The sequence below is a fragment of the Tympanuchus pallidicinctus genome, unplaced genomic scaffold (assembly GCF_026119805.1).
Source record: "Tympanuchus pallidicinctus isolate F22 unplaced genomic scaffold, pur_lepc_1.0 scaffold19, whole genome shotgun sequence".
NCBI classification, from domain to species: Eukaryota; Metazoa; Chordata; class Aves; order Galliformes; family Phasianidae; genus Tympanuchus; species Tympanuchus pallidicinctus.
In genome coordinates, this window is record NW_026294710.1 from 1,460,419 (window position 1) to 1,485,591 (window position 25,173).

Sequence of the window (25,173 nt, forward strand, 5' to 3'; positions counted from 1 at the left end):
TTTAAAATGTGTCACACGAGTCACTGTAACTCAGAATAACTCAGAAGATGAAATAGGAACAAAACAAGCCCAAGCTGCTGTGCTCAGAAGCGGGAAGGCAGCCTCCTCCAGCAGCCCTGGCCCCAGACCCTCCTGCCGCCCCAATTCTCTGCCCGCCCCAACTCGTGTTGCTGCACGCTCACCGCACCGCGCGCCCCCAAGGCGCACCCGAAGGCCTCCGGACCGCCCGATCCCCCGGCCCGGACCAACAACCCCCCGCACACCAGCTGGCCCGGCCCAAAGGACCGCGTACAGCAGGAAGACGGACAGGCTGCGCGAGGCACACGGTGCCATGCCAGCCGCCGCTGGCCGTGGGCGCCTTGCAGCCACCAGGTGCCAGCCGGCAGCTCACAGCCCCAGCGGCCTGTCTGCAGGATGGGGCACCCCGCCTCTCCGCGCAGCGCCTCACGCTGAAGGGCTTTTCCCTTACGCCCGCTCTACATCTCCCCGCTTTGACTTTGAAGCCGTTGCCCTTTCCGCAATCACACACACACGGCCCGGGCCGCCCCGCCTCCTCCCTCTGCGCCGCGCTCTCCCTCACGGCTTCCGCAGGACCGCCGCGCGGCCCGGTCCCGCTCTGAGGTGACGGGGCCGCCGCCGTTCCGGACGCGCCGCCGGTCTCCGCGGCAACGCGCCGTGCCGCAGCGGGGGCCATGGCGGACGGTCCGCCCGCGGCCGAGGAGCGGCGGTGGCACTGCGAGGTACTGCGGGCGCGGGAGGTGCCGGAGCTGCCGCTGACAGCCGTTGGTCCCTGTCGTTCTATGATTGCTGTTCGCTTGGGATGTGAAATTTCACCGCTGCTTGCTGATGAGGAGCGAGTCTCTTGGAGCAGCAGCTGTGTTCATTACAAAGCGCGTGGTGTCTAAAGGTTGGATCTGCAGCGGCTTCAGCCGCAGCTGCGGACTGCATGCAGGTTGGAGGTGCAGATGAGCAGCAATCTGTGCTTTTTAAAAAGCCCCGAGTCGTTCCGTGGTGACGCGGTGCTGCTTGGTGCAGCAGCTGCTGGCTGGGGCAATTCTGGCCAGTTCTGCCCGAATTTTGAAGCTTGTGAGTAAAATGGGCTTGAGATCTGTTGAGATCTTGAAATCTCTCCATGTTTCAGTTTACTGCCCCTTGTTAGTCCAGTAAGAGCTGAATAATGCCCTATTTCTGTCCTCTTGGTTAAATCATTCTTGCCTTTTCCTCTGTTCTGAATCACAGACATATGTGGGGCAGTTCTACGTGAGCCATCGCCACGGAAAGGGCATTTGCTACTGTCCTGATGGCTCCCAACTCCGAGGAGCGTTCTATCTTGGCCACGTAGAAGGCTATGCGACCCAGGAATGGAAGGATGGCAGAACATTTCAGGTAACTGCTGTCCTACCATTTTGACTTCTGCTCCTTTCAAAGTCGGTGTAAGTACAGGAAAATGGAGTTTCTTTTTCCTTTCTTTTATGTTTCTCTCTCTCTCTTTTTTTTTTCCAAACAGCCCTCTGAAGCTCTTAGTGGTTTTCTTGCTTAGAACAAAAGCTTCATGCTTTGGTCTGTGAATTAGGGCGCTCTTTTCAACTGCTCACCTTAAGTTGTACTGAACTTTTGCATAAGAAAATCTTGAAGGAGTGAATGTGGTGTCTTCTAAAATCTTACATTCCTTTGTTTTCTCACAAGGTATTACTGAAAAGCCTCGAGTGGAGGAAAATAATCCTCCCATCGTACAGTCTTTTCAATGAGGAGTTGGTCAATAATAGCAATTTATTTTTTCCTGAATATTGATGATGTATTACTAGTTACGGATTTGGGAGAGCTTTAATTTCAGTAGATAACATACAATCTGAGGAGGCAAATAGAGAAGCTTCAGGTTGTAGCCGTACTTAGAGCTGTACTGTTGGCAGTCAGTTCTTTTCTCGTGTTTCTTTACAGTTAGACAGTTTGTCTGACTTTTTCTGGAGCCTTTTTACTCCAAATAGCTGTTCTGGTATTGTGGCAACTCAGGATGAGCCTGCCGTGAGCAATATGATGATGCAGAGGCATGAGGCTGCTTCAGTTTGGTAATGCTCATGCCTTACTGTCACAACCTGATCAGATCAGGATTGTTGAGATTTTGAGGTTCTTTTGGGTTAAATTAAAGGGAAGTCGTAGACCCATAGAATGGCTTGGGTTGGAAGGGACCTCAAGGTCATCGAGTTTCAAACCCCCAGCTGCAGACAGGGTTACCAACCACTAAACCAGACAGTAGATCAGACTGCCAGGGCACCATCCATGGCCTTGGGCTCCTCCAGAATTGGGACACTCACAGGGCAGCAGTTCTAGGACCTCACTATCCTCTCAGTGAAAATATTTAATATTTAATATAAATATTTAATATTTAATATAAATGATATTTAATGTAACTCTCCCCTCCTTTAGTTTAAAACCATTCCTCCTTGTTCTGTCACTATCTACCCGTGTAATGAGTTAATTTCTCTCCTGTTCATAAGCTCCCCCTAAGAACTGGAAGGCTGCAATGCAGTCTCCCCGCAGCCTGCTCTCCTCCAGGCTGAGCACCCCCAGCTCCTCAGCCTGTCTTTGCAGCAGAGGTGCTGCACCCTCTGAGTGTCCTCGTGGCCTCCTCTGGACCCGCTCCAGCAGCCCCACGTCTTTCCTGCGCCGGGGGCCCCAGGCCTGGACGCAGTACTGCAGATGGGGCCTCACGAGGGCAGAGCAGAGGGGGACAATCCCCTCCCTGCCCGCTGCCAGCCCTCTGTTGGTGCAGCCCAGGGTGCTGCTGGCCTCCCGGGCTGCGGGCGCACACTGCTGCTCGTGTGCAGCTCTGTGCCCTCCAGGACCCCCACGTCCTTCTCTGCACGGCTGCTCTCAGGATCTTCCCCCAGTTTGTATAAATGCCTGGCATTGCCCTGACCCAAGTGCAGCACCCTACACTCAGCCTTGTTGAACCTCATTAGGTTTACACTGTTTTCAAGCCTGCCCAGATCCCTATGGATGGCATCCCTTTCTGCTGTTGTATCAGTTGTACCACTCACCTTGGTGTTGTCGGCAAACTGCTGAGGGTGCACTTGATTCCAATGTCTGTCATTGATAAAGATCTGCATTCATAGTTTGCATGCAAGGTAGGAATGGGGGAATTCAACTTTTGCACTTGCATGCAAGTGTAGCATTGACCCTTTTCTTCATTTGAGTCAGAGGTCACAGAAGCTCTGTCCCTTATCATGTTAGTCATGTAGGTGTCTCTTGCAACAGCAGAATTAGCTCAGGTCTGCGTTGGGTAGAGCCATACACACCCTCTGATGTACTCCGCACGCTCTTCAGCAAGCACTTCTGTTTTCATATTCCAGCTGCCAGCTGAGAACACCATTTCTGTTCACTTTTCTCTGGTAAGCAGTGCCCCAGTGATGGAGGCATTGAAACAGTTCTTGGAGATTTTCCGTCAGACCTTACACTTGCCTGCCAGTGTCACAGCCAAACTGAGGTACCGTTGTAGGAAGATTAAAACTCCTCTCCTCTAGTGTTTTGTGACCAAGTCTATTCTGTTGGTGTCTCCTACCATGTTTGTTAGTTACCATTGTAAGAAAATAAACTGCTATCAATTCTATCTTCCATGTCAGTGTATCAGAAGTGCTTGGTTTCTGTTTGGAAAATCTAGATGAAAATCTATCCTGACCTGGCTAATGAATCCCCATTTACTCATTGAATAAATTAAAAGAAAATCTTGGCTGGGCACAAGGTGGTCAGGGAGTTTAATCTAAACATTGTATCTCACTGTTAGGGCCTTCCATTGCTTGTGAGCTTGAAGATTTGTTTGCCACTGAATGTGCCCAAGTTAATGTAGGGGCTTTGAAGTTCAGAATGGCTTCAGCTATTATTGCTGTGTCAACACGAACTGGTCCAGCAGGGTCAGAACTAGCCAGAGCAGTTGTATAACAGACTGTTGTGTGATGTGTTTGATCTGTGATACTAATGAGCTCACTTGTTTCCTAAGGGACTGTACAAATCTGACGAGCGATTTGGACCGGGGATTGAGAGCTATCCAGATGGCTGTCAGGACGTTGGCTTGTGGCTTGCAAATCATCTCATTAAACTGTGTACTGAAGTACCTGGTTCTTTTTCTGTCTTGGATTATCCAGAGCATTGCAGATATTTTGATGACAGTTCTCCAAAGAAGTATATTTCTGTCAAGGAAGATCCTTTCCTCCGTAGCTACAAACATCTTCCTTTTGATGACAAGGATATTTTCCCTGAAGGAGTCCTTGCATATTCTTGTAACATGGATCATCTTACCTTGACTCACTCTTTCCTGGAAGATTGTGATGCTCATTACTTCCAGAACACCAAAGAGCTGCCTGAAGAAGACCTCTGGCCTGTTGCAAATGGAACTCCTTTGCTAGTTAGGATACAAACGCATGCTTATAAGCACAGGTAATGCTTGATGATTTGTTTATGGTATGTGGATTGTTAGCATTTTTTATCTACAAATATTCATTATTTTCAAATTTATATTGCATGAATACAGTGCACCAGATGTTTTTTATGGCCTTGAGATTACAAGTTGAATTTTTAAACAAAACCAACAAAAAATATATTCATCTCTTAGCTCACAAATTAAATTAAATGTCATTCATTAAGTTAAGCCTTGATTTTCTTCTGGCTACATCTATAAAATTAGTCTGATGAATTATTTGCTTGTGAAATTACTGGAAGTCCAGTTTTGATAGCAACAGGGAGGCAAAGGCTGTAGAGACCTGCGAGGAATGACCACGTCTCTTTTGAGAGCAGTGTTTTCTGCAAAGATGTAAATATGGAGGAGAACAGTGTCAGCTTTTCAAAAGAACTGGGAATCTGGCACTGATACCTTTGGAGGGCATCCTGGCTCTTGTTCTCCTCAAGGCAATATAAAATATGCTGCAGCTAGGCTAACAGCTAACTTGGTGCTGTACATGGGAGTACTGCACGGACAGGCAGAGTATCTGCTGTTGGCTTTGTTGATGGAAACACAGGCTGCATGTGCATATTTCATAGTCCTAGTTACTGCAAGTGATGGAAATTTAATTGTAAACTGATGTCAAGAGTGTGTGTAACTAATTGGTTCATTGAAATAATTGGAAGTTAGATTTTGTTTCCTTCTTTTAGTAGATGTTTGGTGGCTGGATATTTGAACTCCTCTTCATTACAGTCTACATGCTGCTGCCAGCATCCTGTACTCTGGTTTGCCTTCAGCAGGTTTATGCTATTTGAAATGGATCTTACAATGATTGCTGGTCTGATTTGTCCGTCCTTCTTACCATCACATTTTGAACTGCCCTTGTGGTCAGGGAATACCTGCGTGCTTCAATGTGCAGTGGTTTTTTCACTCTTTTTTCTAGGCACTGTCAGGCAGAGTTCTCTTCAGATATGAAGCTCATTCTCAGAGGAGTCCGCAGTAATTATGGACATCCAGGCCCCAGGGAACTTGCCTCAAAGCAGTTAATTGAGAAGGCAGCAAGAGGAGATTTTGATGGAGTCTGTGCAGTTCTGAGGAATGGATTGGCTCATCCAGATGTGGCTGATAAACGGGGATACACTGCACTTGCTGCTGCTGCTGTAAGACCCTAAGCATGGTTCTACTGCACGGTAACATTCCTGCTATAGTAGGCTGAATAACATGTTGGTCTTGTTTTGTTACAGAATATGAAAGGAATGCTCAGTAAACAAGAAAAACAGAAAAGAGGGTGGCATGAGTAGTGCCTGTAGTGATTGGTATCATGCCAAACCCCACTGTGAATAAATAATCTAAAGGAAGTCCTTCATTAAGTATTAGAGATGGCTTCAAACGCCAGGTTTGATTTCAGGTTATAGCTGTGCATTGGACCTACATTCTTCATTAGAACTGTGCCCTTATTTCTTCTCCTGGCTGAAATCAGAGTCAGGTGGATTTGTTTTGTTTTTGCTGAGAAGCAATAGTGGCTAGAATCCATGCATGCACAACTTCAATTCCTGTAGGAAAGGCATGAAAGCCACCCCTAATCTTTTTATTCGTGCCCTTTTCAGTTACTGGAATACTTGGCATTCATTACAAATTGCTCCAAAATCAAGATAATAATTGAGAACACTGTTTTTCTGTAGACATCTTGGTCTCCTTCTGTACATAAATCCTCCCTCATTCTCAGAAAGAAGGAAGAAATAAGGGCAAGCGTATACTTGAGGACAGAATTTAGCTGCAAGATGCACAGTTTGAACCCTGTAAGACATGGTTCTATATTGTATATGTTATTTTGTGGAAAACATACATTTGAATTAGCTGAACAGTGTAAAGCACTATTTAAAAACTATTGTCAATGCTTTCAATGTCTAAAGCTAGAATTGTGCAGGTATGGATTTTTCCCTTCTACAGGTTCATTCCCACTGTGATATTGTGAATCTACTTCTTGACAGTGGAGCTGATGTGAATAAGTGTAGCGATGAGGGATTATCTGCTCTCTCCATGTGCTTTATTCTCTATTATCCAGAAGAATCTTTTAAGGATAACATTGCTGAGAGGAGCTTGCACTGTTACCAGGTTTGTTTCTGTCTAATTTGACAAAACATAATGTATTATACCTTCAGGCTGTAAGCTTGCTCTTTCAAGTTCTGTGTAGGAAAAATGATTTTTTTTGCATTTTGCACTCTAATGATGCATAGTAATCCTTCCTGTCACTACTGACTCTGAAGTTAAAAGGCTTGGCTTAGTAACAAGCTTTCTCTGCAAGCAAAATAAGGCATTGTATCAATAACAGATATGTGAGGCCATGTTTGCTTGGTGTTACAGACAGTGAAGATGCAGCGAGCTAATTAGTGGGAATTACAAAAATGTAATTAGAACAATAGGAGACAGGTGGGTCGCCTGGTACTACAAAGTCATGCTGGCATCATTAAGGTGGCAAGCAAAAGGCTTGTCAGAAGTCTGATTGCTATGGGGTGGATCACAAAAGGAAAACTCCAATCTGTCTGCTGCAAAGAAAAACACCTGCTCTGAATCTTCTTATCTGGGAGTATGCATCTTGTCACAGTGCAAACCTGGAAATAAAAACGAAAGTGAAAACAGGGATGTCTGGAATCACCAGCCAGGATGAGAAAGTGGATAAGAAGGGGGAGGCAAGTAGGAACTGCATGGTGTTGGAAATATTTCGGTGGAAGCTGAAAATGGAAGAGTAGTGCTGAGATGTTCAAAATAGAGAGGTACTGGCCCGTATCCTGTGGAAGCTTCTGTGGAAATCAACACCTACCTGTGGCATTCTGTGATGGACAAGGGAAGAGACACTGATACCATCTATCTGGACAAAGAAGGGCCTTTGACATGGTCCCTCACAACATCCTTCTCTCCAGATTGGGAAGATCTGGATTTGGTGTGTGGGCTGTTCAATGGATGAGGAATGTTTGTGAGGTTGTACTCAGAGAGTGGTGGTCTTTGCTCGATATCTGGATGGAGATTGGTGACAAGTGGTGTCCCTCAGGGCTCAGTACCAGGACTGGTGCTCTTTAACATCTTCGTCGATGGCACTGACAGTGGGACCTTCAAAGGCCCCTTCAGACTCAAATGATTCTGTGATTCTATGATCCCTGGATGTTCTGAAGTCCCTGTTCCAGTTACAAGAGGATGTCTGAGTGGTAGTTCACTGCTGAAGTCGCAATATTTTTATGGGAAAGGAAGAAGGAAAGTGAGAGATGAATATACAACAGGTGCTCAAAGCTTCACAGAAAAATAAATGTGAAACTATTACCTCTCATTTTAGAGATAATACCAAGTAATTTGGGATAGAGAGAAGATCTTTCTGTGTTTGTTTGTGCCTGTCACTGTCTCTTGAGATTCAGCAAGAAAAACGCACCTTGCTTTCACTTTTTTTTCTGTGTTGAATCATATGGTGGTATGGGTTGGAAGGGATCTTAAAAATCATCTAGTTTTAAACTTGCTGAGAGCAGGGTTGCCAGCCACCAATTAAGTTGTCCAAAGCACCTGGAGCATTGTGACCGGTTCTGGGGCCCCCAATACAAGGAAACATGGACATACTGGAAAGAGTTCAATGGAGAGCCACCAAGATGATGAAGGGACTGGAGCAGCGTTCCTGTAAGGAGAGGCTGAGGAAGCTGGGATTGTTCAGCCTGAAGGAGGCGCAGAGAGAATCTTCTCAACATACACAAATACCTGCAGGCAGGGTGCAGGGAAGGCTGGTTCCAGGCTCATTTCAGTGCTGCCCATGGACAGGACGAGGCACAAACTGGGACGAAGGAGGATGCATCTGAACATCAGGGTGAACTTTGTGGTGTGGAGGTGTGAGCTGCTCAGCTTGGTATCATCCACAAACTCGCTGAGCGTGCACTCAGCCCCACTGTCCGTGTCACTGACAGAGTTGTTAAATACCTGCAGATCTGGAAACACCAGTTTAGTAGCTCCTAGTTTTAAAGTTTTCATGCAAACAAATGCAGGTTGAAAATCTGTGTCTTGTGTTATTTCAAAGAGTTTTTTTCTTCTTTAAAGCCAGGTGGTGGATGCTGGGGGAAGCTTTATCTTTCTGTATGTACTTGAGTCACCAAGTCGGGCAAGAAGAATACTGTGTTTAAGTATTATTCTTAGTTTTTAATATTAACTAGAAATTACTTCTAAAAGGTCTCTCGACCATATTCTATTTTAACTCTATGCTGCCCTGCTTTTATTTTATTTTTGTAACCTCTTTCTTTTCTCTTTTTTCTTTTTTTAATCTTTGAAAGTGGAACAAACGATCAGAACCCTCAGAAGCAGTCAGTGTGGCTGGGAGCGTAACCTCAGAGTAAGTCCTGCTCTTACTGTGTAAGCAGACAAATTCTCATAAACCTTTTTGTACAGAGTAGTAATAGTATTTCACAGAAGGGTGCATCCATTGCAGGGAAAGCTATTTTTTTGTATGTATAAATGGGTAAATGTTGTTTTCATGCTGTAGAAGGCACTCACTGTTTATACACTGATAGTTCAGGCTGGCAGCAGGAGAGACTGCAGTTGAAAAGTGTTGCTGAAGCAAAGATCTTCGTGCTTGGGTGACACAAGGTTTCTTGTTAGCTTGACGTGAAGAGCTGCTAAGTATGCAATGACACGTGCAATGTAGTGCAGATGTGAGGAAGGAAAATAATTAATTCACTCAAAGTCTTGACTCCATATGAACTTAATGGTTATTTTATGCAAGTGTCTCTTCATTTGTATTGACTGAAATGTGGCACAACTATTCTTGCTATGTGTATCCTGGAAAAGGCCACGTTCTCCCTTCTGTTTTGCTGGCAGTCACCAAACATAATGACATTTTTGTGTTGTGTTTTATGTTGCCATAGATAATTCTGCTATCTTAAAAATCCCAAATTGAAACTTCCTGATTGACATTGGCCGTGACTCCTTCCTTTTGTGGCACGTCTTTCCATGAGTCCTGTCTGAAATATTGTGTATATTAGCTGATGTTGATTAGCATATAAAGATCCACTGAATTGAGCAAAGCTTATTTAATACCATGCCTGAAAAGATGAGTCTTTGCTGAGAATGATTTGCAGTAGAGTTTCTGGGTAACTTCCTTTAAAAAAAAAAAAAAAAGTGTTTGTGATGGTGTCAGGCTTTTTTGTGGGATGTACAGATAGTTGTATGTCAAGGAAATACTGGTCCTAGTCTAGCCTCACTATTGTACCAATCTTTGATCAAGGGAAACATTACAGCCTTGATTCCTTAGGGAGATGAGTGAGGTTTGACTGAGGAAAGAACCTTCCAGGAAGCAGGAAATCTGCTTCTGTGATTTAAAAAAACTCCAGTCACAAGTGAGTACCTGATGGAGGTGCAGAGCATCTGGCCTAGTTTTGCCTGTCTGTTCCCACTCAAGACTTCTCACGATCACAGGGACTGCTTTAGCAAACTGCTCCTTTAGCTCAGAGGGCTGAGGTACACCTCTTCAGGTCATAACACTGGGTGTTGGTGTAGGGTAGTTGTGATGCCACGTCCTGCCTCTGCAATGTGGCAGTTTTCATTTCTATTACTTGTGGTTCATCTTAGTGTAGTAGTTATTCTGGTGTTTTTTTATGTCAACTTTAGGCAACAGAAGAGATGGGAAACAATCCAACTGCTGCTTCGGCGAGGTGCAGATCCCAATGTCTCCTGGGTCCCATCACACCTTCTCTTCTTTGCTGTTAAAGCTGCTGATGCAAAGGCAGTGAAATTCCTCTTGGAAAAGGGAGCCAGGGCTGACGTGCGGCTTCCATCCAAGGTTTTACTGGATTGTAATTCACAGTGTGTGTGACTGTCAGTGAGACACAGCATGGGTGAAGAGTGAGCTTGGACTGTTCTTCAAACTGTTTGAACAGATTGTTCTTCAAACAAAAAATTGTTCGAGTCCTGCCTGTGACGCACTGGCACAGGCTGCCCAAGGAGGCTGTGGATCCCCATCCCTGCAGGCATCCAAGGCCAGGCTGGATGTGGCTCTGGGCAGCCTGGGCTGCTGGTTGGTGACCTGCACACAGCAGGGGGTTGGAACTGGATGAGCGCTGTGCTCCTTTGCAACCCAGGCCATTCTAGGATTCTATGATTCTATGATAAACAGGAGTCTTAATGCTGTGTTTGTGTTTTCAGTTCCAGGGTTTATCTCCTCTTCACATAGCTGCCTCTATTCCTGGGGAGGAAGGAGTCCAGATAACAGAATACCTCCTGAGTTGTGCCCTAGATCTTGATGCAAGGGCAGAAGATGGAAATGAGGTATATGGTCCAGATGAGGTCAGTTTCTCTCTCATCTCATCTCCTTTCACCTGTTCAAGTTCAGACTGCAGAGGACATAAGCAGGGAACTGAGCCTCCTTCCTTCTTGCAGAGAAGTCTTTGCATTTTACTGGACTAGCTTTTAAAAAACAAGAAAATGTCATGTGAAGTTGATAACATTGATTTGCATTTGTTACTAGAGATATTACTTTAAATTCTGTGATTATGTGATTTTTATTATAAGAACAGTTGAAAGATTGGAAGGGATCTCTGACGACTGTGTAGTTCAGTACCCCTGCTCAAAGTTGCAGCAGGTTGCTCAGTATCTAGACCTGTTGTTTTTTCAGTATTTCCAAGGACAACTTCTGTGGACAGTCTGCTCAGTGGCAACGTTCTTTGTGATGCAGCCCAGGGTGCTGCTGACCTATGCTGCAGGGGTGCGTGTATGCTCAAGTTCAACTTGTTGTCCACCAGGACTTCCACGTCCTGCTCTAGAAGGTTTTATTTCCATCTGTTCAGCCTGCATGGTGTACTGGTTCCCTCCGCCCAGTTCTCCAGACTGTCCAATTCCCTCAGAACAGCAGCAGCACTGCCTGCTGTATCAGCCACTCTGCACTTTTATATCATCTTGCAGATCATGCACGCTGTCCCAGCATTGAGGTCATTAGGGCTTTATTATAGTATCTACCCTAGAGGTATCTCTGCAGTATCTGCCCTGGGGCACAGCACTGCTGGATGTCATGCTGCTGATCACAAACCAGCTCTCTTGTCTGAGGCAGTACTGAATGCCTTGCTAAAGTCAAGGTAAAGAACAGTGAGTGTTTTCTTATCTTTCACTGAGGTGCTCATCTCATTGTAGAAGGACGTATTTGTCAGGTGTGATCTCCCCATTGCAAAGCTATTTTGACTGCTCCTCATATGGAATATGTTTGGAGATTGTCTTTCAGATTTTTCCCTCAGCTTCCCATATGCTGAGGTGAGGCTGTCCAACCTAGAAATCCCTTCAGCCTTGCCCATAAGATAAAAGTGGTGTTTACTTTTTGTAAGTCCTCAGTAATGTCTCCTCAGAGGTAAGCAGGGTCTTGTAAGGGCATTGTCCAGCTCCTTAGCATACCATCAGGTCTCATTCACTTAAAAAGGAGTCAGCTTGTGTAACTAGTTTGATAACATTTATTTGGCTGTGACAAGGACTAAGATGAATGTCTGTAGCACAGGGAAATTTAGATGGCTTTTTCAGTTTGTATTTCTATACTTTATCTGTAAGTAGAAATATTATTCAATTGCAGAATGCCCAGACATTGTGCAGGTAAGATTTGCTTTCTCATATATACATATACATACATGTATATACATATCATATATACCTGTATCATCTATATATATGTATTGGTCTGGTGAGCCTATAGACCTGAGTTGAATGACATTGGGATGAATTTGACTCAAGGAAGCCCCCTTGTGCCTAAAAGCCTGCTTCTTTTTTCCTGCATCCCACACGACATAATTTGGCCCAGTAAGTTATTCTGCCTCTAAAATTTTCTTTCCATGGACTCCTCTTGTGGTTTTACTGCACTCTTTAGAGTGCACTCCTAAAGCAGTCTGGCAGATGAAAACCGAATGAAGAAAGCAGAGAAAGGGGAGCAGTGGATTTTGTAGGGAATGAGTCTTATCTGTATTTAAGATCCAGACCAATGAGTTACCAGACAGGCTTACTTTTGTTAACTTGTCTTTAAACTCTGTTACAAATAGGCAGATGATTTCACTTTGGTTTCTCAGCCTCAAGACAAAGAAGCCGGCTTGTCAGCCGATGTCTCTTGGCAACTGAAAAATGAAGCAGGACCACCACAAGAATACTTTTCCTCCTATAACGGTCCTGTTCCAGAAGAAGGTGGGAGGAGTGCGCTGCATATTGCATGCCAAAGGGAGGGCAACAGTGAGGTAAGAGCACAGCATCTGAGTCACAAACTTTGGCAGTGAAGACATTTCATCTCTGAGGTTGGTGTTTGAGTTCCAGGAATAAATTCTTTTCCTACTGAACTATCAGTGTTGAGCAGATCATAAATCTATTCATGTGTGAGGTGAAAAAGTTTATTTAACTGTGGAGTACCATTTGACATGGGAAACTCCTGTACTCAAATTACCATTTGTTAGTTGGCCATAAACTTTTATCATCCACGGGGCCGATTTGAAGTTAGGCAGTCTTAGTTTTGGCATGTGCCTCTGCGAATTTGATTTTGTAAGATCCTTGTCATCGATTTAGGATGCACGCACTTGGAGAGTGGTATATGAGAGAGGATGTGCTTCCTCTAAAGCAAACCTACATCTTCCCTCTGGTGGCAGGGTTAATGACATTTGGGAATCTGATTGTTTATGTTTGACACTACTGTGCTTGGGTTCTCAATCTGAAGAAAACGGATATATAATTCTACTACAACACCACAATTCGTGAAAGCTTTAAGTGTGTTTTCTGCGGCTTGTTTAATTAATTACTCTATTACTATGATGCTGATCTGATATTAAAAAGTTGACTTCGCTATGTTCTGTTTCTTCTCTTTTCCATGCCACCTACCTACAAAGCACGCCAGAGATGTTATCCGCCTCCTTTTGGAGCACAAGGCAAACCCCAACACGCTGTGGAGCGGCCATTCGCCGCTTTCCTTAGCGATCGCCAGCGGCAATGACTTGGTGGGCATTTCAAAGTATCTTCAGTTTTTGATGTCTTCCTCGTTTCTGTAGGCCTTCTCTGATAGCCAGGCTACACAGAGCTTGCCAGTGTACATTTCTAGCAAGAATAATGTTTTTACTTTTCTTTTAAACCCATGGGTGTTTCGTGAGCTGAAATGACTGATGACTACAGAATGAGGTAGCCACAAATACTTGGGTAGAATTCAGAAGGACTTAATATTTTGATAAATGTGTTCATGTTTGTGAATTCATGAGAATCATCTAGCGTGCAATCTCCCTGCCCAGAGTGATTCAACCAAATATCAAAACACTTCTTCCTGGGTAGAAGACAAAAATGCAGTCATTGGTGATATGTGAAATATGATGATAAGTGAAAAGATCAATGATCAGACTTCAAAGAGTTGAACTAAGCATTCCACAAATAAGGTTTGTAGTTAGAATTCAGCAACTATCTTCCCAGAGCAAGGAATTGACTTTCCTCTGCCCATTCTGGGGCAGGTCCACAGCTGACACCGTGGTGCAACAGATGTACATCCAAACCAGGTAATGAAGCAGATGTCTGTGTTGACAGCATCCACGTCTCTAAGTTGGAGTGAAATGGATTTGAAAGGTTGACTGTACAGTGGGTCAGGAGTTGGCTGGATGGCCGCAGTCAGAGATGTGGTCACAGCTCTATGTCCAGGTGGACGTACAAGCACAGAGCAGTTCAGGTTGGATGTGACCTGCAGGACATCTGCTGCAGCCTTCCTGCTCAAGCAGGGACACACATAAGAGGGTTCCCAGGACCACCTGCAGATGTTTTATGAAGATCTCTGAGTGGGGAGACTCTACAATCCCCTTTGGCATCCTGTGCCAGTGCTCCAGCAGCTGCGCAGCCCAGAATTATTCCCTAATGTTCAGATGGAACCTCCTTTGTTACAATTTGTGCCTTGTATTGTGTGTTCTTGTATTGGCACTGGAATGAGCTTGGATTCAACCTCATTGTGCACACACTGATAATGTCTAAAAATACATCGGTAAAAGACTTTGATATTATTGTCTGTAATGTCTATAGACATTATTATTTATAGATAAACATATTTAAATGATAATATTAATAATACAACATGATAATAATACTATAAATTATGTTTGCATGATAATGTAGATATTACATATCTATTATTAGGTACACCTTGAGCTTCGTGTCTCCTGCAGGGGGGAGCCCAGAACTGGGCTCTGTGGCCTTAGCAGTGCTGAGTGCACGTCCCAGCTCTGTGACAAATACTCGTGGATGTTCCAGGTGTACTCTGAAGCTCCAGGGCCTTGGCTGATGTGGCTAGGATCTCACTTTCCTGCTGTGGAGCTGCCAAAAATGGTTACCTCAGCCACTAATTCGTAACGTTTACCTTTGCAGGCAGTGGTTGAACTCCTCAAACATGGGGCTGACCCAAATCTGCCACTAAGTGGAGCCGTGGAAAGTGCCCTCTGTGCAGCTGTCAGTACCACATATGAACACCAGAGAACAGCAGCACAGAGGATTGCTTTGGTGAGAAAATGTCTTTTTTTTTTTGTCTTCCTCGTAGGATTCAGAAAAATCAATGATATTTATCACGTGCATTTAATTCCCTTTCTCTTTAATGGGTAATAAGCAGTTAATATATATGAAGAGCAGTTCATATATATGTATACCTAACACTGCCTGTTCCTGTCCTGTGGAGCAGGGTATCTGTGTGGCCATTTGTTTTTGTGTTTGAAGAGGATGACAACCTTTTGGTTTAGAAAAGAAAAAAATGTCATTAAAGGCAAATAGGATTACTGTAGAACCCACAGCTCTGTAAGATCTGTTTCCTTGTTTATAAACACACCATTCACATGGAGAGAGGTGTGTTGTGCGACTGTGGATAGGGGAATCCCGCTTGGGGTGACTTCACTTTCTCTCTACATTAAGGTCAATGGCAGTGTTTGTGTGTATGAAAGTTGGAACTTTTCTTCTCACCCCAGGAAGCACAGAGCTCATCTCACTCAGAATGCAGGATTTTGAGATATCCAGAACCAAATAGCAACTGCCTGCAAGAAGGCTTTACTTAGAAAACATGTTTAGATCATCAACTGATGAACAGCTTTAATGGAGCAGAAGAAATGTGTGGTTTGATGCACAGAGCAATCTCACAAATAGATGTTAAGCTCTGATAATCAGTCCTGTCTCTTTAGACATAGCATGAAGGAGATTTTTTTGGGAGCTTTTGTTTTTGCTGGGATGTGCAATGGTTTCTTGTCTTCAGGTTGATAAGCTGCTTGAAGCTGGCGCAGATATCCTTGCACCAGTGACTCTTCAGGAGGGAAAGACAAAAGCTGTGGGAACTGCTGTTGACTTTGCCTATTATAAGTATTATCAGGTATGACTTACATTTCTGTCTTGAAAAATGCAGTGTTCTTTGTATCTGTTCAGATATGTGTTCTGCTTCATCCTCACAGTTTGTCTAGGGCAGCCTTCGAAAATGCTCAATGGAAATTTGCTTTCTCCTTTCATTGCTTCTGAACTATTCACCATTTCAAGTCTGAATGTTCTCTTAAGCATTTTGCCTGTGCAGATAATTGTTACAACAACACTCCATTCGGAACTGAATTGGAGAAAGTTAAATGTAATCATACATTGAGAAACTAAACACAAATGTCACATCTGTTTCTGTGAGGCTACAATGAAATCAGGAGAAGGTACTGTGATGTACTATATATATGATTATTATATATAACATGGTATTATACATATAAATAATAATAATAGATAGTACATATTTATGATAATAACTTGAAGTGTGTTACAAGTTATGAAAATGCCTTATCAATCAAACCTTAAAATAATGAATTTAAAAAATAAGGGAATTAAATAAAACATATGTTAAGATACGTATGCATGCATATGTATGTTGTATATTATCTATAACATATTCTAAGTATATTTGCTAAACAAAATGAGTTTATTTATTTACTACATACAAGAAAGAGAGTGAAACTCAGTAATTCATTAGTTCCTTTCAGAAGGGATTTTACTGCAGTAAAAGCTCTTACTTACTAATCTTGCAGTGAGCACATCTCTGCCGGATTCTTTTTATCCTGGCCTACCTGTTTCAGAAAACAAGCTTTGAAAAAGTCAAGGATTCTTTGATGGTTCCAATTGGAAGCAATTCTGCCTTTATTCATATACATATATATGGCTTTTTTAGGGAGAAACATAACAGTGGGCAAGCAGCACCCTCTGGATGTCTTTCCATTTCTCAGCGCTTTCACAGGTGCTGGGAGAGGAGCTCTGCAAGATGAGGGCAGCTTCCACCTTATTGAAACGTTTGAAAACTGTTTTAGTTCAAACTGATAAGCACAACAACCACAACTTCAGACCTGGGCATGTCCCGTGCCCCTCATCACTGGTGAAGCTCCTAGCCAGGATCTATTAGGGACAGTGCTGTGCTTTTGGAATGGCTTGGTGTAGCTTTAAGAAAATTGCGTTAGATTTAATGCTCCCATACATCAGTGGATTAACTCACACTATGTTTCAGGACAGGAGAATTGCTAACACACCGTACCACATGCTGTCAGCATCTGAGCAGGAAGTTGTTCAAGCACGCCAGGCACTGCTAGAGCACATTACAGCAAAGCTCCGTGAGCGCGTCATTCTGAAAGAGGGAGAGTGGGATCAAGAAGAGCTGAGAAGGTCCAAGAAATGTTAGTTAAGGCTTTAAGAGTATTTCGAGATGAAGGGTGGCACCAACAGGTGTGAAGAGGAATTTACTGTTATAGTTCTGGTTTTGCTGTCTGAAAAAGGAACTCGGTAAAAACTGTGCTGACATATTTGGTAAGGAGAATGTTTGGGGTTCCTGCAAACACCAAAGGGAGCAAAAAAGGCACGGAGGAAGAAATTTCAGTATGAGCTTAGTGACTGTCTGGTGCTACCTGGTAGATTCCTATAGAAGATCTACTACCTTTTATTAATGAGTGGTTGAGGGAGCTTGCTTTCCTAGCATCTCTTTTGTTCTAATGCTCTAATTAATGTATTAATTAGAGTAGTGACAAAGAATATATACAAGCTAAGATGATCTAAATGGTCTTCCTCAGTAGTTCTCAAGCACTTCCTGAGGCTTATAAGCTCCTGATACCAGTCTTTGAGGCAGATGTATCACACTTGAAAAGTGACATCTGAATATCAGACTGTTACCTTTGCAGTCATAAACTTTGCAGGGAAGGCCCTACAGGGAGATCGGGACAGGCTGATTGCTGGGCTGAGGCCAGTGGGATGAAGTTGAACAGGAGCAAGTGCCAAGTCCTGCACTTTGGCCACAACAACCCCATGCATCACTACAGGCTTTGGGCAGAGTGGTTGGAAAGCTGCATGGAGGAAAAGGATCTGGGGCTGAACGTGAGACAGCAGTGTGCCCAGGCGTCCTCCGTACTCAGCTGGTGAGGCTGCGCCTTGAGTACTGTGTTCAGTTTTGGGCCCCTCACTACAAGAAAGACGTTGAGGCCCTGGAACGCGTCCAGAGACGGGCAATGGAGCTGTGAGGGTTCTGGAGCACCGATCTATGGGCAATGGCTGAGAACTGGAATGGGTCAGTTTGAAGAAAAGGAGGCTCAGGGGAGACCTTATGGCTCTCTACAACTCCATGAAAGGAGGTTGTGGTGAGGTAGGGGTTGATCTCTGTTCCCACACAGTGATAGGATGCAAAGGAAATAGGCTCAAGTTGTGCCAGGGTTGGTTTAAGTGGGATAACAAGAAGAATTTCTTCACATAAAGGATAATCAAGCATTGGAACAGGCTGCCTGAGGAAGTGGTGGAGTCGCTCTGCTTGGAGGTATTATTAACAGTGCAGTGATGTTCAGGACATGGTTAGTGATGGACTTAGTAGTTTAATTGGATGGTTGGAGTTGATGATTTTCAGGGTCTTTTCCAACTTAAATAATTCTATGATTCACTGACAAGAGATGCTTTGTATTCAGTATCTTCAAGATTTATGCAGTAGACAGTTGACCAAGTAGTGTGTGGTGCCCCAGATTTTTAACAGAGGTTGATTTTGTGACTAATGCTCTGTTTCTCTAGTTGCAACGCTGATTTTGGTCTCCTCTCTGTCATGTTGTTGTAGTGGATTCAGCCATTCGTGTATGTGCTTCAGAGAACAAAGAGAGGAACCATCATGAGGAACAGGGAAGGTAGGACACAGATATGAATGCAAGTATTTACTGTTCTTAGTCAAAAATAACACGCCCTGATATTTTCCAAGCACTGCCATTTTTGTCTTTCATAACTTTTCTTTCATCTATTCAGTCTTATCAGCTGCAGTTGCCTTTTTTCTCTGTCCTGATCACATCACTCCATCTTCAGACTCTACCACAAGAGTTGGCATAATATTCAGTCATCTTGTGGGAGGCAGCATATCTGACTCTTTTAAACTGAGTCATCAGTACCATAGAGTACCATGCAAATGCTAAGAAATACGCAGCCATGCTTTCCATTTTGATACAGGAATTTGAGAAGATGTTTTGAGACCATCAAGAAAAAGCATTTTTTTGTGTGTGTATTTGCAACTCCAATTTCAGTTGACACGAACACATGACATGCAGATTTTCAAATGGAATGTGTAGATTTGCAATCAGATATTCAACTGGAAGAAAAATCTGATCTCATCTCTTTACCAAATGTTATAAGCCCTCTCTTACCAGAGAGAAAACCCCCCACTTCACAGTCAGCCTGATTGATGTCACTGCTTTTTGGCAGTACATACTTTTATGAACAGCTGTTCTCAAGGGTACAAGAAGAGTAAAATGAGATTAAATGTATCTGAGGACCAAGAGAGCTAAATGAGAACTGCAGCTACTGCCACTGAACCAGACTGACATTAGTTTCAGAAAAACAAGATCACATATCCCACTAGTTTTAGGGCTTTGTAGCTTTCTCATTTTATGTTTTAATAAAGAAAATAAATTCTGTTGCCCATATACTTTAGATTGCATCTGGGGACTGCTCTGAAAGTACTGCCTCCTGTTTTATGTTTGCCCACAAGACCAGTAACAGATGTTGGTGGGATGGCAGCAGAGGCTGAATCTTCCCATCAATATCCTATTGTGTTGTTGCTGTGTGACAGAACGGTGCATGACATGGCAGTGTGTATGGAGCAAACGTGTGGAATTGAATTCCTCTGTGCAGAAAAAATGCCAGTGAGTGCCATTCATTGATGCTGGTGAACACTGATGGAGAACAAAGAGGGGATGTGAGCACAGCGAGGGGTGGGTAGTGCATTTCAGCAGTGGTGACAGCAGCAGTGGTCACCTCTGCCAGTGCAGCTGTATACAAGCACAGCATACAGGTTCTTGTTCATCACTAGTAAAAATGCAGAGCTAATGGTGGTGACTATGTTGAAAATTTGTGTTTCGTAACTGATAATTTGTTCTATCAAACAGTGTTACTGTGCTCACTGTATCTGTTGTAGATTCCAGGGAAATAAATAGGAGGCATTACTTTTGGAGCAAACTATGTATTTTATATGTGGCCCCAGACAATTCCTCTTCACTTAGCATGGCCCAGGCAAGCCAGCAGGTTGGACATGTGTCCAATGTGTCCAGCATGGGCATAAAAAGAACTAACAGAAAATCTGGAAGGTTAAAGCACACAAAGATTTTACAGTCAGCAATGACTTACTGGCAGAGGTGAAATGTTAGTGCAACCTGCTTGCTGCTGTGCAGGGATAAAGCAGTGTTTCTAATAGAGACTGTATCACATAGCTGGAAGGCTGTAATAAATTGGTAGCATATAAAATATATTCAGAATTGCCTGTGAAAGCTATGATGTATTCAGATGTATCTTAGCTTTTAAGAAAATTGTATCACAGGAATGAAAGGTTTTGCATGAAGAGCCTTTGGCTTTATCTTACATCTAGTCCTGTCAGATTTCACAAGCATAGAACTGTTTGGCTCGGACAGGTCATGCTAAGGAGTTGTGTGCTGTAAAGAGTTCCTAAATTTTTAAAGAACCTGTAAGAGCAGAGCCCAGCTTGCAATTAGATCCCACAGTCTGCTTCCACATCCCACCAGCAGCCTCAGCCCAAGTACTCTTTGTTTTATATTTCAACTGCAGAATAATTGTCAGGACTAAGGCTAGAAAGAACAATAATGTACTTCTGTTTGACAAGTGCCTTTGTTCCAGGCTGCCCATCTTTAAGTACTGCTATCAGTGCGGACGTTCTGTTGGTGTCCAGCTGTCACCCTGCAAACGCTGTTATGAGGTCTTTACTTGCAGTGAGGCTTGCAGAAGGAAATCCTGGAATGAACGACACAGTCGTGAGTGCTCAGGATTGCTGGGTAGGTTCAATCACCATTGCTGTGTCAGCATGGTGATTTGTGTATATGTAATAATAACCTGGGCATGCCTTCCTTTGAATGAACTGTTCAGATGTATGAAATTATGTAGAAATTATGTAGATTATGTAGAAATTTAAATAAGAACATTCACTTGAATGTTTTGGAAAACCACCAGCTTTAAGACTACGCAAACCCACAACAGAAGCAGTAGAAGATTGGCACAGAATCACAGGGTGGTTGGTTGGAGGGGACCTGATGTGGCTTCAGGGAGGAAGAACAGGTCGTCACCCTCCTCGATCCCTGTGAAGCTTGTGGAGCCAATTAATGCTGGAAACCTCCAGATGTGTGGATTTCCAGTCAGCAAGGATTTAATGTAGGAAATCACACCTAACCAGACTGATAGGTTCTTACAGTGAGCTTGGGTGGATGAGAGGAAAACAGAGGAGGTTGTTTACATCACCTTTATTAAGGCTCTTGACACTGGCTTCTGTAGCAAACAGTCTTCTCACAGACAAACTACTGAAGTTTGGGTTAGAAAAGCAGACAGCAAGGTGGACTGAAAACTGACAAAATGACTGGGCCTAGAGTGCAGTGACCAGCATCAAACAGTCTGGATGGAGCACTGTCCCACTGGCACAGACTTGGGGCCAATAGTATTGAACATCTTTGTTAATGGCAGCAGTGACAGTGTGTGCCTTCAGCAACTGCGTGTGATTGGGAAGGGTGACTGCCAATGCAAATGGGTGCATTCCTAGTCAGGAGGAGCTGGACAGGCTAATGGAACAGGAAGAGAGGGACTTCATGAGATTCAATGAAGGAAAGTCCTGCGTCTGGAGGGAACAACTCAATGAGCCAGTAAGTGCAGGGGGGTGACCAGATGGAGAGCAGCTCTTCAGAAAAGGACCTTAGGGCCATTCTGGGGATGAAGAAAACCAAAGAACATACTGGGCTGTGTTGGGAAATGCATCACCAGCACTTTGAGAGAGGAGAATCCCTGCTCAGCATGGCTGAAATCCTGTTGGGGTGAAGGTACCTGTGTACCTTTGTTTCCTCTGTGCAAGGAAGATGGACTCAGTGCACTAAGTCCACAAAGGACCACTGGGGTGATTAATGGCTTGGAGTGTCTGTGCTGTGATGAGAGGCAGAGATGTGAGATTCACCGTCCTCAGTATGAAGAAGATGTAGTGGAATCTCATCAATATGTAGAAATACCTGATAGGACTTAATGAATATGAAAAATTCTTCACTGTGACAAGACTAGAGGTGATGGAAACACAAGACACATGAACTGACGTGAACACAAGAACACACGTTTTTACTGTCAGGGTGGACGAGTGGTGATGCAGGTTGTCTGGAGAGGTTGTCTCCATTCTGAGAGGGCATCAGACCCTGGCCTGGACGGAGCCCTGGGCAGCCAGCTCAAGTGGCCTCTTCTGATCTCAGTCATACTGTGCTTTGTGATGAGAAAGAAATGAGATATGAGGGGAGTAGGAAGACGAGAAAGCGTATAGATAGAATGGGGGACGGTTTGATTTAGGGTAGCAGTAGAGTGTGACATGTTTGTTGTTCATAGTTTGATACTTTCAGTCTTTTATCACCTTGGGAACACTTGAAATAGTGACTCTGGTGCCACACACCTGAGCCGTTTATGTCTGAAGAACGAATTACTGTTATAAAATGTTCTGAAGGAGATACAGAAAAACAGTTGCAAAGCACACCACCCCAGTGTGGTAGGTGAATCCTGCACAGACCTGTACTACAACAGTATTGTATCCAACAGCAAACTACATTTCAAGGAGTGGAGGAGCAAGAACTCTCCAGTGAATTTGTTACTTTTCCCACCAAGAAAAGGAGCGTAAGATCCAGAAAATTATTTCAACGTTTTCCAACTTGCCCAATGATGTTTTGTTTGGAGCAGTTCTTGTAATTGTCCAAAACATTGTAACTGCAACCAAACAAAGCAAAACAAGCCTCTCCTACCTCACAGAGTAGTTACAATTCATTCTTAAAAAACAAAACCAAATACATTAAATTTTACTACTTATATACTAACAATTCTTAAACATTGGAGCTGTATAAAGCATTTTCCATCTGCCACGTTTCTGGTAAAGGCGTTCACTCAAATGCCCAACCAAACAGACCTCACTGCACGCAGCTGCTTGGCACCTTTCATGATAATTTGTAGGTTTATGTAGAAGAGAATCATCCCCTATGATCACTGACCATGGAGTCCATCCCGTGTATCCTGAGGTGCCTTTATGCACTGTTCTAGTGGTGCCAAAGAGGAGGTGATGGCCTTACTAATGGCTGTGACCACTCTCAGTATGAAATTGAGAGAATGTCAATTAATGCTCATTTTGATGGGAAAATTACAGCTATATTTTTAAATGTGTTTGTCCCAGATCTGTGTTAAATAACGGTGATAATTAAAACATACAAGCTTGCTTATGTGAGAGGACTGCTAACAAAAACACTTTTCAAACACTGTGTTCCTTTCTGGTTTTTCAAGGTTAAAAGGTTTATTTATTTTTATTTTTGTTCTGTTTGTTTCTTTGTTTTGTTTCTTCTCTCCAAAATAAAAAGATGTGAAATTCCCTAACTTACATCAGTTTGAACCATTCAGTCTGTTGCTCCAAGAGCTTTCTGCTCTTGGATTTCTGCTTCCTTTTTCTGCTTCCTGTGCTTTTAAACTATGGGATAATACAGTTAGCATTTCTTTTGCACCTTGTGAGGAAAACTCAATGTTTAACAAAGTCCTGAAGTAATTAGCAGCATTAGCAGCAGGTCTAGCAGTTTCTAAGATGCTTACAAGAAGCAGCAAGTATCAGTTGCATGTGGTCAGTTTGCTGGGAAGTTTATAGGTACGTAAGTAGGTACAAATAGTGGATTGACAGCTGTCTGTTAACAATGCACTTGTACCAAAATAGGAATATTCTCAAATCTTATACCCAGTTTATGGTTAATTAAAAAAAAAAAAACCAACAAACCAAAGCTCACTTTATTTATTTATTTTCAGAGAAGAGTACAGGTCAGATGTTTCCATCTGCAAGCACAGCAGGTCACAAAGGACACAAAAAGAGCATCATTTGCAAAAATGGACGGGAAGGTGGAGAAAAGAGAGGTAGAAGAAAGGATAAGGTTAGGAGTGGTGGAAGAGAGACTCACCAGAAGAATGGCTGACTTGTTTCAAGTACCACTTACTACTGTATGGCCATGTTTGAATGCCATTTTCTTTCTGCCTTGTACTCCACTTCTAATAAGATTAAAAGTGACACAATCTGACAAGCTTTGAGGAAATAAAGAGAAAGCATCTTTCCGTGATGCCACACGAGCTCCATACCATCAGAACTGGCGTGTGTGGGATGTGGGTACATCCATGTTACACTTCACAGAATCACAGAATGGCCAGGGTTGGAAGGGACCCCAAAGATCACAAAGCTCCAACCCCCTGCCACATGCAGGGCCACCAACCTCCACATTTCATAGCAGCCCAGGCTGCCCAGGGCCCCATCCAGCCTGGCTTTGCACACCTCCAGGGATGGACGGGGCATCACAGCCTCTCTGGGCAGCTGTTCCAGCACCTCACCACTCTCTCCATAAAGAACTTCCCCCTGACATCCAACCTCAATCTTCCCTCCCTCAACTTAAAACCATTTCCCCTTGTCCTGCTGTTATCTCCCCTTTCCAAGAGCTGACTCCCCTCCTGTCTGTAGGCTCCCTTTAGGTACTGAAAGGCTGCACTGAGGTCACCCCGCAGCTTCTTTTCTCCAGGCTGAACAAGCCCAGCTCCCTCAGCCTGTCTTCATAGGGGAGGTGCTGCAGCCCCCTGCTCATCTCTGTGGCTCCTCTGGACCCTCTCCAACAGCTCCCTGTATTTCTTGTACTGGGGGCTCCAGACCTGGACGCAGTGCTGCAGATGGGGCCTCACAAGAGCAGAGCAGAGGGGGACAATCACCTCCCTGCCCTGCTAGCCACCCCTCTGCTGATGGAGCCCAGGATCCCATTTGCTTTCTGAGCTGCAATGCCACTGCTGGCTCATGTTAAGTTTTTCATCCATCAGGACCTCCGGGTAGCTTTCTGACCAAGTAACCAAACGAAAACACATTTGTTGGCCTTGCACAATCTTACATTTGCCTCTTTCTATTATGGATACCAGCGATATTCCATCACCTTTCAAAGAGAGAATTCTTAGATGAGCATATATCGTGGATGCACCTACTGGTTCTGTTAAACGGCCTCCTCATATTTGTGCTGTTCGTTTTTCCTCACAACCAATGATGGTAGGTGAAGGCGCCCTCAGTTCCTCTGTTTAGCATCTCCAAGTCAAGGGGAAGGAAGGGTGACTGCCGGCCCCGTCTGGCTGCTGCTCCGGGAAGTGCAATGGGGGACCGAAAGCAGGATGCTGCTAAGAAGTCACTCTGTGATTGGTTAGAATCCCTGCCA

General features: G+C 43.9%; 1 protein-coding gene across 3 annotated transcripts; it reads left to right on the forward strand.

The window, feature by feature from the left end:
- The first annotated feature begins 525 nt into the window (after positions 1-525).
- On the forward strand, positions 526-24,017 carry ANKMY1 (ankyrin repeat and MYND domain containing 1). 3 transcript variants are annotated; one of them, XM_052681295.1, is made up of 16 exons: positions 526-740; positions 1,240-1,386; positions 3,995-4,431; positions 5,376-5,592; positions 6,383-6,547; positions 8,734-8,792; positions 10,067-10,238; positions 10,601-10,741; positions 12,496-12,657; positions 13,297-13,404; positions 14,801-14,932; positions 15,669-15,782; positions 16,941-17,106; positions 18,519-18,585; positions 20,576-20,730; positions 23,747-24,017. In XM_052681295.1, the coding sequence occupies exons 1-16, from the start codon at positions 693-695 to the stop codon at positions 23,908-23,910; spliced, it is 2,454 nt and encodes an 817-aa protein (XP_052537255.1). In that variant the 5' UTR covers positions 526-692; the 3' UTR covers positions 23,911-24,017. The 3 variants fall into 3 exon arrangements, with proteins under 3 accessions (XP_052537255.1, XP_052537257.1, XP_052537256.1); XM_052681297.1 differs by lacking the exon at positions 23,747-24,017 and having other exon boundaries at positions 16,941-17,095; positions 20,576-20,688; XM_052681296.1 differs by lacking the exons at positions 16,941-17,106; positions 23,747-24,017 and having other exon boundaries at positions 20,576-20,821.
- Positions 24,018-25,173: the final 1,156 nt, after the last annotated feature.

Bases quoted from the DNA above. Each gene is read 5' to 3' on its own strand.
- ANKMY1 (XM_052681295.1), top strand. From the start codon at position 693: ATGGCGGACGGTCCGCCCGCGGCCGAGGAGCGGCGGTGGCACTGCGAG. The intron at 5,593-6,382 runs GTAAGACCCTAA...TCCCTTCTACAG, and splicing joins CTGCACTTGCTGCTGCTGCT to GTTCATTCCCACTGTGATAT. The intron at 20,731-23,746 runs GTAGGTTCAATC...ATTTATTTTCAG, and splicing joins TGAGTGCTCAGGATTGCTGG to AGAAGAGTACAGGTCAGATG.